The 12,918-nt window shown below is 41.0% G+C and overlaps 1 protein-coding gene across 18 annotated transcripts in view; it reads right to left on the bottom strand.

The window, feature by feature from the left end:
• Window positions 1-12,918, bottom strand: part of GPATCH8 (G-patch domain containing 8) — an 88,554-nt gene that overhangs the window by 42,587 nt on the left and 33,049 nt on the right. For 10 of the 18 annotated variants that reach the window (XM_042844824.2, XM_065577506.1, XM_005282875.5 and 7 more), the window contains one exon: window positions 6,041-6,113. The exons of 2 other annotated variants lie outside the window; for them this stretch is intronic. In XM_042844824.2, the coding sequence (XP_042700758.1) occupies window positions 6,041-6,113 (73 nt within the window). Of the gene's footprint in view, window positions 1-6,040; window positions 6,114-10,311; window positions 10,330-12,918 lie in introns of all 18 variants that reach the window. 6 more of the 18 variants (XM_065577521.1, XM_065577517.1, XM_065577511.1 and 3 more) reach the window with 1 other exon arrangement.

Raw genomic sequence — 12,918 nt, 5'->3', positions numbered from 1 at the left:
ACCCCAAAGGCTGCCACTTTCCTCAATGCATCCCCCATCTATTATTACCACCATATATTTCAGCTCCCTATGTAACTGATATGAGAATAGAGACATCACTAGGTGTAGCTATACCACCTTTAAATAAAAGGCTTGCACATTAAACCCATTTTCCGCTCTCTACAGTGACTTCCCACAGAATATCAAATCAAGTTCAGGGTCTTGGTTCTTATTTTCAAGGAACTCCCCAGTCTACATGAAGATTTCTGTTGATAATTTTGCTCCTCTGGCCCAATGGAACTCTCTACAAGACGACAGGTAAAGCTCATCTTTGGGGGAGACGGCACTTTCGTGGGGGCTGATCCAAGACTGTGAAATGAACACCCTTCACAGGAACTAAGGACCATCACAAACCGCCGCCTCCTGCTGCCAGTGCATGACATTTCCTCAGTGTTGCTTTTTCTAACAAATACACAGCAACATTTGAAAAGACATCCTACCAAAACAAGGCACTCTACAGCACATACGTCTCCTCCAGGAGAAGAGATGAGAGAAAACACAAAACATGACAGATGTTATGTCACTTTATGCACTACTGGAAGGCACTCAGATACTATGGTGATGAGCACAGTATATGTAGCTAAATATTTCTATGGCATCAGTAAAAGAGCACAAAGGAGCTGCCTCAGCCTCACACCAGACGATTTGAGAAGCCAACATAATTAAACACTCCAGAGCCCCAGATTTTTACCGACAAAACTCCCTTCTTGACCAAACAAGCAGAACCAAAATGATTTGATTCAGCAGAGAAATATTAACTTACACTAAAACAACCGTTACACTGACAAAGGGTACGTCTACACTTACCGGAGGATCCGGCGGCAGCCAATCGATGTTCTGGGATCGATCCCGGAAGTGCTCGCCATCAACACCGGTACTCCCGCTCGGCGAGAGGAGTACGCGGCATCGATGGGGGAGCCTCCCTGCCGCGTCTGGACCCGCGGTAAGTTCGGACTAAGGTACTTGGAATTCAGCTACGTTATTAACGTAGCTGAATTTGCGTACCTTAGTCCGAAGTGGGGGGTTAGTGGGGACCAGGCCAAAGTTATCAGTTAGCTATTGGTTAGCGTAGCAAGATACTAAATTCTGATTCACGTATCTCTGAGGCACCAGATTAATATTCTCTTGGACAAAATATATGAAAGTCATCAACTAGATCTGGTATCTCCAATCCAGTAGGAGCAGTTTAAATCAATACTACTACAAGCTTCAGGTATGCTAACTGCCTACATTTACACACAGTATTGCAGTTTAACATGACTTCAAGACATTAATTTCTGTGTTCTGCATAGAAAGGAGTTAAGAAAATGCACATGCTGCTAATAATACTTAAAATAAGTGAATCTACTAAAGAAATGTTGAAGGATCGTTATAATTACGACACTTTGCTCACAAAAGCAACTGGACAATGGCAACGTTATTCAAGTGTGAACCTGAGGCAGGTACTCAAGGCAGAGTCCGTAAATACTCCTGTAGAATCATCATTTATAGGACAAGAACAGATCACTTACGCCATCCAGGCTTATTACCTACATTTTCCACATTGCTCAACATTTCAGCCAATATTTTACCCACTGGTTCTCAACCTCTTCCATTCCACAATCCCATGTTACTAAAGAAAAATGTTTTGCAACACCTGAATTGAGTGTTCTCTCAAGCTGCTTCTGTGATCCTATATAGCCTCTAACAGAACAGATTCTCAACTTCTGAGAGGTAGCACACTGTTCTAATCTCCTTGTCTTAGTTTATGGTTAGTCAGCTTCACAGCACTGATTACCACTGGGAAAACCTGTTCTTCCCCTCTAGATTCAGCTTAGCCTCCTCACAGTCCTCTTCCGGATCTCTTGCATTCCTTTTCTGGTTCATTCAGAATCCTCAATCTGTGCTTAGTCCTCTCCTATTCAATCTCACTTATCAGGTTTTCAGTGTCTCAAAATGAAAATTACTGGGAGCCCCTCTCACATACCTATTCTGTATCTTTATATAGAGTTGTTCCTATACTGAGTTTACTGACTAGGTATCTATTGGTCCCAGGTGCTGAGTTGTATTTTTCCAGGTGGGTGCTCCACCCCCACTCCACCTCGAGACCCCACCCTCATTCTGCCTCTTCCCACCCCCACTCTGCCTCCTCCCTCAAGTGCTCCCACCAGCAGCTGAAAAGCTGATCAGCAGCCCCTGCCAAACAGCTGTGGCGGGTGGGTGCTGGGCACTCCCTTTTTTTCTTCTGTGGGGCTTGAGCCCCAGAGCACCCACGGAGTTGGCGCCTATGCTATTGGTGATCTAACTAGCCCAAGCCCCTGAATCATCTCTTACACATACACACACACTCCCCCCACTCTCCTCTCCCAGAAAAAAGGAGAAATGGTTTGCAATTGCCATGATGTTGCTCCTGACAAAACCACCCTTATACAATCTCTGGAGCAAAATACCTTCCCAAGCCACTCTTTATTGTCAGTGCTGAAGGTGTTGCTAAGCAACTGATGAGCTCTATTCTGTTTTTTTTTGTTTGTTTTTTTCATGTTTGTTGGCTATTGGTTTGGCTAACATGCCGTTACTGTGTATAATAATGAAACCTGTTTACCAAAAATGTGTCAACATGAGAGAGATATAGGGCTGAATGTGTGTATGTATGCTTTGAACCAAACAAATGTTAAACAGTTAGCTTCATAATGTTAGTAGAGTCACAGGTGGCAGCCCTGATCAGAGCAGATATTTGATATACCCAAGTATGTTCTTCAATTTTAAATCTACTATTTTAAATACATAAGTTAAGAGAAGCTATATTTTAACCCTATGAAAGTCCTTTTAGGACAGTGGTCTTCGAACACTAAGCATGTGAATTATCACTTAATAGGGACATCAGACAGACATGTTTGCTTATGCAAGCAATTCTAGATTTCCTATCAGCGTTACACAACTCCACTATGCGCAGTATTGTCCTGCTTTAGGAACTTTGTGGAGAATGAGCTACCATATGAAAGAATCAGTACTACAACAGCTATAGTTAATTCTGCCACTGGCCATTGCCAAGTGTGAATTTGGGAACTCCCAGCTACTATCCAGGCTGGGAAGATGCAGAATTATGCACTCTCAACTTGCTGGCTTTGAACCATGTAACAAACACAGACAAAGCCAATATACCTCAGAGAGACAGCGGTGGCATAGAAAACTGTTCGTAAAGGAACTCAGGAGGAAGGCGTGGGTGAAAATAATGTTCTGACCCGATTTGAGGAGGTATACCATTTAATGATTGGCCAGGATATTGTGATGTGCACCTATTCCCTACTCTGTTAACTGGAAGTCCGGGGAAGCCCTTGCTCAGATGCCTAGAATCAGACTTAAAAACTACATAAAAATGAAAAAGCATGTTGAAAAGTATCAACTTTGTAACCTGCAGAAGTTAATCATGTGATTAGATGCACAAAGTCATCCCAGCTGATAACACATGATTAGTTCTCATGTGTTGCTTAGACAATGTAGAGACCACTAAAAGTGTTACGCACTTTCACGCTGTGCTGTCCTGAGCCAAACTTAATGTGTTACAGGATAGGATGCCTGTGAGAGACAGGTGTCTGACACAATCCAGCCATCGTGTTTTAGATCTTCTGGTAAGTATTTTTCATCCTGCTTTCAGTGGGTCAAAGTCTAATCGGATTCTTGCAGGGAGGTTGGTAGGCTTTCAGAGCAGATGACCATACCATTTTAGAGAGCAGGACTTGGCAGTATAAGCAAAAGAAATATTCAAAAACCTTTTAAAGGGTTACACCCTTGTAAAAATGGCATTCTGCAGCCAAGGCCAGGTGTTAATCTGCACCCATAACTGCTGATGGTAAGGGACAGTTAAAAAGTGGATCTCCTTTGACTACTTTAGCTAAATCTGATAATGGCCATAGAATGTCTTTTTAATGTTTAGCTTCATTTACTAAACGTTTTAGCTGTTTTAATTCTGCACTAAGCAAATAGTCAGCATGGATAAGGTAATCAATGCTCTGTGTTTCTTATTCCTAACATGCTTGGAAATCTGCTTTGCTCATTTGTGTCTGTTTTCCTAGCAATTCTCTTCCGTCTCCAGCGCATTGTGGAAGTGGTTTTACTTCTCAAGCTTACAAAGCAAGCGTGAAGGTAAGGCCCAGCTACTCCTTTTCCTGGATGTAGCTACTTGAATTTTAGATCATTCAAAAATTAAATAAAAACAAAGAAAAAATACAACTTGCCAGTGGGATAGAAAAATACTCAAAATGAACAGTGTCAGTGCCATGGATATTCTGTACAAGTTCTCTTGTTAGCTATCGCCATGAGGGAGGGACCCTGATACAACATCATACATTGATCAAGCAATACTGGGACAAAAAAGTTCTCCTCTCCCTGAGCTCCTGTTTAATGTTATCTATAGAGAACAATTCTTTGCACTTCAATAGCACCTTTCAGCCACAAATTTCGATATGCTCAGAAAAGAATGCATTAAATTGACTCAGACTTGGTTGGATGGTTTTTCCCCTTCACCTTAATTACAAAAGAGGAGGGAGATGTGAGAATATCCCCATGACTGAGATCCACAATTTCCCTGCAACTCCAAGTCAGTTTCAATTACCACCTGAGATCCAAATACCCATCACAGAAGGCAGGGAGAAGATTCAAAGGCTCACAAACTACGATGTGCAAATCTCAGTTTGGATAAAAATTAAAAAGTTAAGATGCTTGCGTGAACCTATGGAGGCTCCTGGCCTCTGTGGTACCTCTCCTCTGCCTCACTCCTAAGCATCTGCTTTTAAACTCAATGGCAGTGAGGGGTGTATCTAGCTTCCTCTCTGATCCCTGGTACCTCTATATTTATTTGTGAGGCACCATGAAGTCTTGGGCATAACAGGAACAGATTTGATCAAAACTTTGATCAAAAAGTGTGGTAAACTCCGTTCCAATACAGAAGCCCAAGGTACGTCAATTACAACAGGTTCCTGAACTGGGGCTACAACACTAGTACAAGAGAACTGTATAAATACCTTGCATTAACAAGAGAACATTGAGTTTAAACTGACATCAGTTAGAGGAAATGAAAAGTGTTTTGATCATTAGGTGCAGCCTTGTTTATGTACACACACTGGAGAAGTTAGAGCGCCTTTCATTTCTACAGGCTTTTAGTATACATTTCCACAGTTCAAAAGGACTTAATTCCTCTCCAATAGCCTTCTGCAGCAGAGAACACTTATCTCTAGTGGGGTCATTGCAAGGATACAGGTCCCAAATTGCAAATTCCCAGATCTTTACCAAATAAATAAGGACCACTGCAAAGCAGATAAAGGAGCCAGAGCTAATTTCCCCCCTCAATTAAACTGGTGCAACCGTCCACACTGATTTGAGTCAGGCTTCTCTAGTATAATTGGTGGAAGAATTTGGACTAGGCACAGCAAGAGAATGTAAGACGCATATTGGTACCAACTAGCACCAAAAATGTCTGAAATAGACATGTTATACCCATAGTAACTATTTATTGCTAGAGTTATGGAAATGAGTAAAATTCTTGAACGAAATAAGCCTGTCCCATCCATACAAAACCTCTGCCACCACTTCAGTCTTCAGTGGGCCCTTTTACTCGCCTTCTAATGGCTTCTGACACCATCAAATGTTCACAGAAGTCATTACATCTATTTTTTATTTGCAAGTTCCCCTTAACACCAAACATCTGCATGTTCCAGCCAGACAAATATCATCGTAATTTTATAAGCTGCACAAACTACCTGTTACTAGATAGGCAGTTAATTCCTCTCCCTCCAAAAACAACAAACAAGGTGATTCACAAACCTACATATCACACACCTGTATATTTAAGGGAGGCAGCAGCTTCCACTTGCAATTTGCTAAACATGAAAATTAAACAGTGCATTTGTTTGGATACATTAGCATTTGGGGAAATCTAAACTAGAAAAACAGCAGAAATAATTAACAATTAAAAAAATGAATCTGGCGTTGAATTTGTTTCTCAAATACAAACTTTTGAACTTACCCTGAAGTGATTTTCCCAATCCCTGGCCCAGCTTCCACCCATGTTTCTGGAGTAAGCGGTGTCCAATATTATCCTGACAGACAGAACAGAGAAAACAAACCAAAAATATTCCAATAATATATTCTTCCCTTCCCACTGACATTTAAACATGAGACGAGCAAGAGATTTTCTACATATGTGCATGCAAAAAAATGCTACTGAAAAGGCAATATATGCCCAATAAAAGGGAAGACAAATGTCAAAAAATTGCTGGCTAGAATTTTTCAAGGGGGACAGGGTATTGGGGTGGGTCACTTTCTGATGGTGTTCTGGGCAACTTTTGTGCATAACATTTAAAATAAAAAAAGCAATATGGGAGAAAATAAAGTGTACCAATAAAAAAATTGACACTAAAAAGCATTTAAAAAGCATAACATCAAGTTATTTATACAATCATATCCATCACCTAGACAGCACCACTTTTAGATTGTTTTTGTAAAGAAAATCTACATCGTGTTTAGTCATTTTGTTTATGTGTCAGGCTTTTATAATACTGAGTAAGTTGTAAGTGCAAGACTGCCCCACCACTAGAAACCAAAACACAATCATAGCAAAATCCAGGCTAGACTTGATTGGGTTTTTTTATATATATGTATATATATAAACTAGCATGCAGCCAATATTAAACTGAAAAAAAGTGAGGTTAGTGAAACAAAACAAAAAAAATCAATTAAATAAAATAAAATGAGCTCAAGCACAGACTGGTGATGCATTTCACATGTACTAACAAAAATACTAAGATGTTAGAATGAAACAGGCCTAGCAATAAGTTAACAGCAAGGAACCATTAGTGCATGTAGGGAAACAATAAGCAGAATGTCTCATCTTCCTAAAGAAAAAGAGCTATTGCATGATCAAATAAGTTTAAAGGTATTGGTGCAGCAATAAATGTCAGCTTTTGACTTGGACTAAAGAAAAAGGGTTCATTACATTTTACAAAAGAATCCTTCACAGAAAACAAAATACAAGAAAGAACGTAAGAATGGCTATATTGGGTCAAACCAATGGTCCGTCTAGCCTAGCAATCTGTCTCTGACAATGGCCAGTGCCAGACAGTTCAGAGGGAATGAACAAAACAGGCAATTTATTGAGTGATCCATCCCCCATCAAGGGCAGCTTCTGGAAGTCAGAGATTTAGAGACACCCAAGAGCAAAGGGTTGAGTCAGCGACTATCTTGGCTAAGAGCCTACATTAACTTATCTAACTCTTTTTTGAACCCAGTTATACCTTTGGCCTTCACAACATCCCCTGGAAGAGAGTTCCACAGGTTGCCTATGCGTTGTGTGAAGAAGTACATCCTTATGTTTGTTTTAAATCTGCTATTAATTTCATTGGGCGACCCCTGCTTCATGTGTGATTTGATGGGGTAAATATTACTTTCTGCACTCTATTCATGATGTTATAAACCTCTAGCGCAGAGGTTGGCAACGTTCGGCACGCGGCTCGCCAGGGTAAGCACCCTGGCGGGCTGGGCCAGTTTTATTTACCTGCTGATGCGGCAGGTTCGGCCGATTGTGGCCCCCAGCACATCACTCGCCCACGCCGCTTCTCGCCGCCCCCATTGGCCCGGGACGGTGAACCGCGGCCAGTGGGGGCCGTGATCGGCCGAACCTGCCGCGTCAGCAGGTAAATAAAACTGGCCTGGCCCGCCAGGGTGCTTACCCTGGCGAGCCGAACATTGCCGACCCCTGTTCTAGCGTATCCCCCTTAGTCATCTCTTTTCTAACTGAGCAGTCCCAGTCTTTAAATCTCTCCTCAAATGGAAGCTGTGCCATACCCCTAATCATTCCATTGCCGCTCTCTGAACTTTTTCCAATTTTAATATAACTTTTTCGAGATGGGGCGACCAGAACTGCACGCAGTATTCAAGGTGTAGGTGCACCAAAGGTTTATATAGTGGCATTATGATATTTTTTCATCTATCTATGCCTTTCCTAATGGTTTCTAACATGTTAGCTTTTTTGATTGCCACAGCACATTGAGCAGATGTTTTTAGAGCACTATCCACGATGACTCCAAGATCTCTTTCTTGAGTGGTAACAGCTAATTTAGACCCCATTGTTTTGGATGTAGAGTTGGGATTATGTTTTCCAATGTGCATCACTTTGCATTTATCAACATTGAATTTCACCTGCCATTTTCTTGCCCAGTCACCCAGTTTAGTGAGATCTCTTTGTAATTTTTTGCCGTCAGCTTTGGACTTAACTACAGTAAAAGCTTTGTTATCCGGCATGTTGGGAAATGGGGGGGGTGCTGGTAAGTCAAAAATTCCAGTTAACTAAGAGGGAGGAAGTTTGGGTGCAGGAGGGGGCCGGGGCAGGGGGTTGGGGCATGGAAGAGGTTTCGGGGTGCCAGATCTGGGTGATGCTCACCTCGAGCAGCTCCCCAGAAGCAGTGACATGTCCTTGCTGCTCCTAGGCAGAGGTGCATCCAGGTGGCTCTGCACACTGCCTCCACCCACAGGCGCCACGCCACCCCTGAAATTTCCATTGGCCAAAGTTCCTGGCCAATGGGAGCTGCTGAGCCAGTGCTTGGGGTGGGGACAGCGCACTGAGCCCCCATGGCTGTTCCTCCGCCTAGGAGTAGCAGGGACATGTCGCCGCTTCCAGAGAGCCACGCGGAGTTAGGTAGGGAGCCTGCTGGCCCTGTTCCAACTGGACCCTATTGAAGATCAGAAATGCCGGTTCATAGAGCTTTCTGGTTGGTAAAGTGCTGGATAACGCAGCTTTTACTGCCTCTTAAGTAATTTTGTGTTGTTTACAAACTTTGCCACCTAACTGTTTACCCCTTTTTCCAGATTATCTATGACTAAACTGAACACCACTGGTCCTAGTACAGATCTTTGGGGGACCCTAGTGACCTCTCATTCCTACTCTTTGTTTCCTATCTTTTAACCAGTTACTGATCCATGAGAGGACCTTCCCTCTTATCCCATGACTGCTTACTCTGCTTAAGAGCATTCAGTGAGCAGTGCTGTCAAAGGCTTTCTGAACGTCCAACTACACTATAGCTACTGGATGACCCTTGTCCACATGATTGTTGTCACCCTCAAAGAATTCCAATAGATTGGTGAGGCACGATTTCCCTTTACAAAAGCCATGTTGACTCTTCCTCAGTGTATCATGTTCATCTGATAATTCTGTTCACTATAATTTCGATCAATTTGCCTGGTACTGAAGTTACGCTTTACTGGCCTGTAATTTCCAGGATTCCCTAAAGAGCCTTTTTTAGTTTTTTTTTTTTTTAAGTGTCTTTAAACTCCATATACAGTTTGTGGTCATAAATTCTTCTAATTATGCAACCCATTACAACTCATAATATTACAGAATATCCCGAATTGTAATGAGTTGTCTGGTTGTGACACTGAATGATGCATTGTATCCAAAAGTCAGCTAATAAAAATGCTACAATTTTAGTTTAATTCAGTAATGAAGTATTAAAAAAAAAATCCCGAGTCAGAACAGCAGTTCTCATTGGTGTAAATAACTGAAAAATGTGACCAGCACTGGTGCATCAGACCTAAAGAGCACAAGAGTTTGAGATTTAGTGTGCCTGGATGTATTTCCCCCCCCCCAAAAAAAAAATAATCTAGTGACTAGAAACCTTTTTCTTCTGCTCTGCAGGTAAAACAAGACATTTTAGTCTCACTAACTTTTTCAAGACAAAAAAGTGTACAACAATGTCCTTCCCATATTATGGGATCACTCTATGAAGTAGTAGTTAGTTCTACATTGAAAAACAATGAGGAGGAGTAAGGATATGCCAAGATATAAATGTTTAAATCAATATGAGTGAAAGAAAATGAACAAATACAGTTTCCAACCATAAATACCATGGAAGAGTATCTTAGACTAAGATTTACGAGAACTTACCTGTGAGTGTAACCGCTGCAAATCATTTATGCCACAACAATTGCATGTTCCTCTTGTAAAATGGGGCCACAGATCACCAATTATTTTGTGGCTATTACACTGTAATTGTTCCTTCTACATTAACATATTAACTGTATCTGACAAAGGATTATGGGAATAAAATTTTAAAAGCTGATGCTGACAAAAATGACTGCATTTTTAAAAAAGGACAAGAACTACCGTACAATCTTTTGTTAAGTGGAGATGAGACATTGTGCTGACTGTGTTGTGTCATGAATGCACTAAAATAAACAGACAGATGAAGCAGTATGCTATTTCCAAAAGCAGTGCAAGTGGAGTGAAAGCATTTCCATACGAACCTGGCTTTAAAAACTGGGCTGTCAAAAGAACAGTTAAATGTAACACAAAGTAAGAAACTGTCCAATCACTAATAGTTTTTCTTTTGCTGTGTTTTCAATTCACTGCTTGCAAGTAATGTATTTATTAAAGAAGAATGAAAGCATAAAATAAATTTAACGAGTCAAGACCAGCAGGGAGATTCAAGAGTGGTGTTGTGACTGACACAGTGAAGGGGTAAACAAATATTAAAGGGGGAAAAAAGAAAAATTCAGAAGAGTTATACACATTAGCACCACTTTTACAAAGCCACTCAAGAGGACGGTCATGTTTTTCAACTTGCAACAAACCTACATCTTACTGCATCTCAGTTCCCAGGAAAAAGATGGCATTTTCTCCCAATAACATTGAATGTATAGATAGCTTCTGATGTAAAATTAGTTACACACAATTTTTGGCATAGACTAAGCAGTGAAAAGGCTGGAGAGTTAAAAACAGGCAGCTGAAATGGCATATTTTCTGTTGCTATTGTGAAGATAACATTCCGAAGAGTCAGGTATTAAATTCCAGTGAGGCCCACACACTGAAGAGATTAATGATGATCCCCTCCCATTTTCCATCTGTCCCTTCATTCCACATCATTGTGACAGACCTCTGGCTAAGGAAGACTGGCACGAACTCTCTTCACAGTTTAAATGCTGCTCTTAAAATTAGAGGTTGAATTGCTTGGGTCACAAATGGGAACTGAGCTAGTGTAGCTTTGCAGTGCTATTAGCTCCTATTGGCCTCTAGAGTGAGACGCAATATTAATCAAATCAGAATCTCTCATTCAGCAGCACAAAGCACTGCTGCTAGGCTGCTGGCCTGTGATCTTTTTCTGGAATAATATTTTAATTTTGTTCATCTCTAGAGGAAAATCCCTTTTACTTACAGAGGTGTTCCTCTCTGTGTCAAGAACTGATGCTCCCTTTGAATAAATCAAGCCCATTTTGTAGTAGTTCTCCTTTCTGTACTTTTCTAAGCATGTGCCCCGGTTCCCAAACATGCCATTGGCCAGTCTAAGGAAACAACTCCTTCCTCAGAGTATAGGCAGATATTACTTTTATAATTCACTAGCTATGCTACAAGGAGCTCTGAAGTGAAAGTCACATTAAAAGCTGTCAAGTCAGCCAAGTGAACAAAATCACTCAATATGCTTTTGACTAAAATGATACAGTAAAACCCACAGGCAATCAAGACAGTTTATCAGGACTAGCCAGATACATATGCAAGAGCCATGCTATTTGTCCTCTTAATCAATGATGTGGTGTCACATTACTGTAACAGATTAGTGAATGGTTAACAGTATCTTTTAATGTGTTTTACTAAGGTATTTTAACATTACTTTGACACTTATACAGCACATTTCATCCCAAGATCAGAAAGCGCTAACAAAAGAGAGATCATTCACATTTTTCAGATGGGGAACTCTGGGACACAGATTAAGCGTAATATTTTCAAATTGGCTAAATGATTTAGAAGCCTAAATCTCACTGAAAGTCAATGGGACTTGTCACTTGGCTAAGTCACTTTTTGAAAATTTTATCTCCAGTGACTTGTCCAAGAGGACACAACTAGTCTGTGAGAGCCCACAGAACAGAACTCAGGCTTCCCAACGCAGTCTTGTACTCTAACCACTACACAAAACTGCCTTATTTAATTACTTTTCACATGTACCAATGATACTTGATCATGGTTCCTGCAGTAAGTTTCCAGCAATGGCCCTGGCAGATGTAAACTGACACGTATACAAGGTTTTGATGGCACTGTGTGAGGAATATCGTAACTAATGATTACAACAAATAGATGTTGAACTGTTACAAATATGCACAAAGGCTAATTTTGCCTAACACCCCCTCTCCTCCCAAAGTCCCCTCCACCCCAGAGACATTCCTTTTATATTATTAATTGGATTTCAGCATAAACAAAAACCATACATCTCTTGAGTGGATTGTAAACTGTGCTGACTGTGTATCAAGTTACTTATAAGCAAGGACTGGATGCCACTGGGTGAACCCATGCAAACAAGAGGTTGTGTTGGGAATCTTTACAAAACCTATAGCTCACTACAGATGACACAATGAAAACTAGAGAGAAAAGCCAAACAGTAATGCTACACCATTCAGCTTCAAGATGCATATTATTTATAGCACTGACCACTTATGGCTACTGCTAAATGTCAAATCAGCAGCCTTATCAGGTTACACTTTGGAACTAGTGGAGTCCACAGATCTGCACAGATATGCCATGTGACAAAAGCCAACTTCAGAGAAGCTATTGTAGACTTCTAGATGAGGACTGAATTGTGATCTTCAACAAGTAACACCTGGAATCTGAACCCCAGCAGGGTTTTAAAGAGCCTACTCAGGCAACTGAGCAGAACTATATAGGAAAAGGATATTTGTTAGTGATGACAAGGACAAACTAACAAGAAGCTTAAGAGTAAGTGAATGATGTGCAGTCTCACTTCCAACCTGTGACAATGACAACTTGATTTAACTCGAACATTCTGCATACTGTGTGTAGTGGGAGAGGACAGTGGATTTTATGTAGTCACTCTAAGGGCATGTCTACACTACAGACTTAAGTTG

This window comes from Chrysemys picta, chromosome 24 (genome assembly GCF_011386835.1).
Source record: "Chrysemys picta bellii isolate R12L10 chromosome 24, ASM1138683v2, whole genome shotgun sequence".
Lineage (NCBI taxonomy): Eukaryota > Metazoa > Chordata > Testudines > Emydidae > Chrysemys > Chrysemys picta.
Note: the sequence above shows the minus strand (reverse complement) of the source record. Positions and strands in the feature narration are given on the sequence as shown.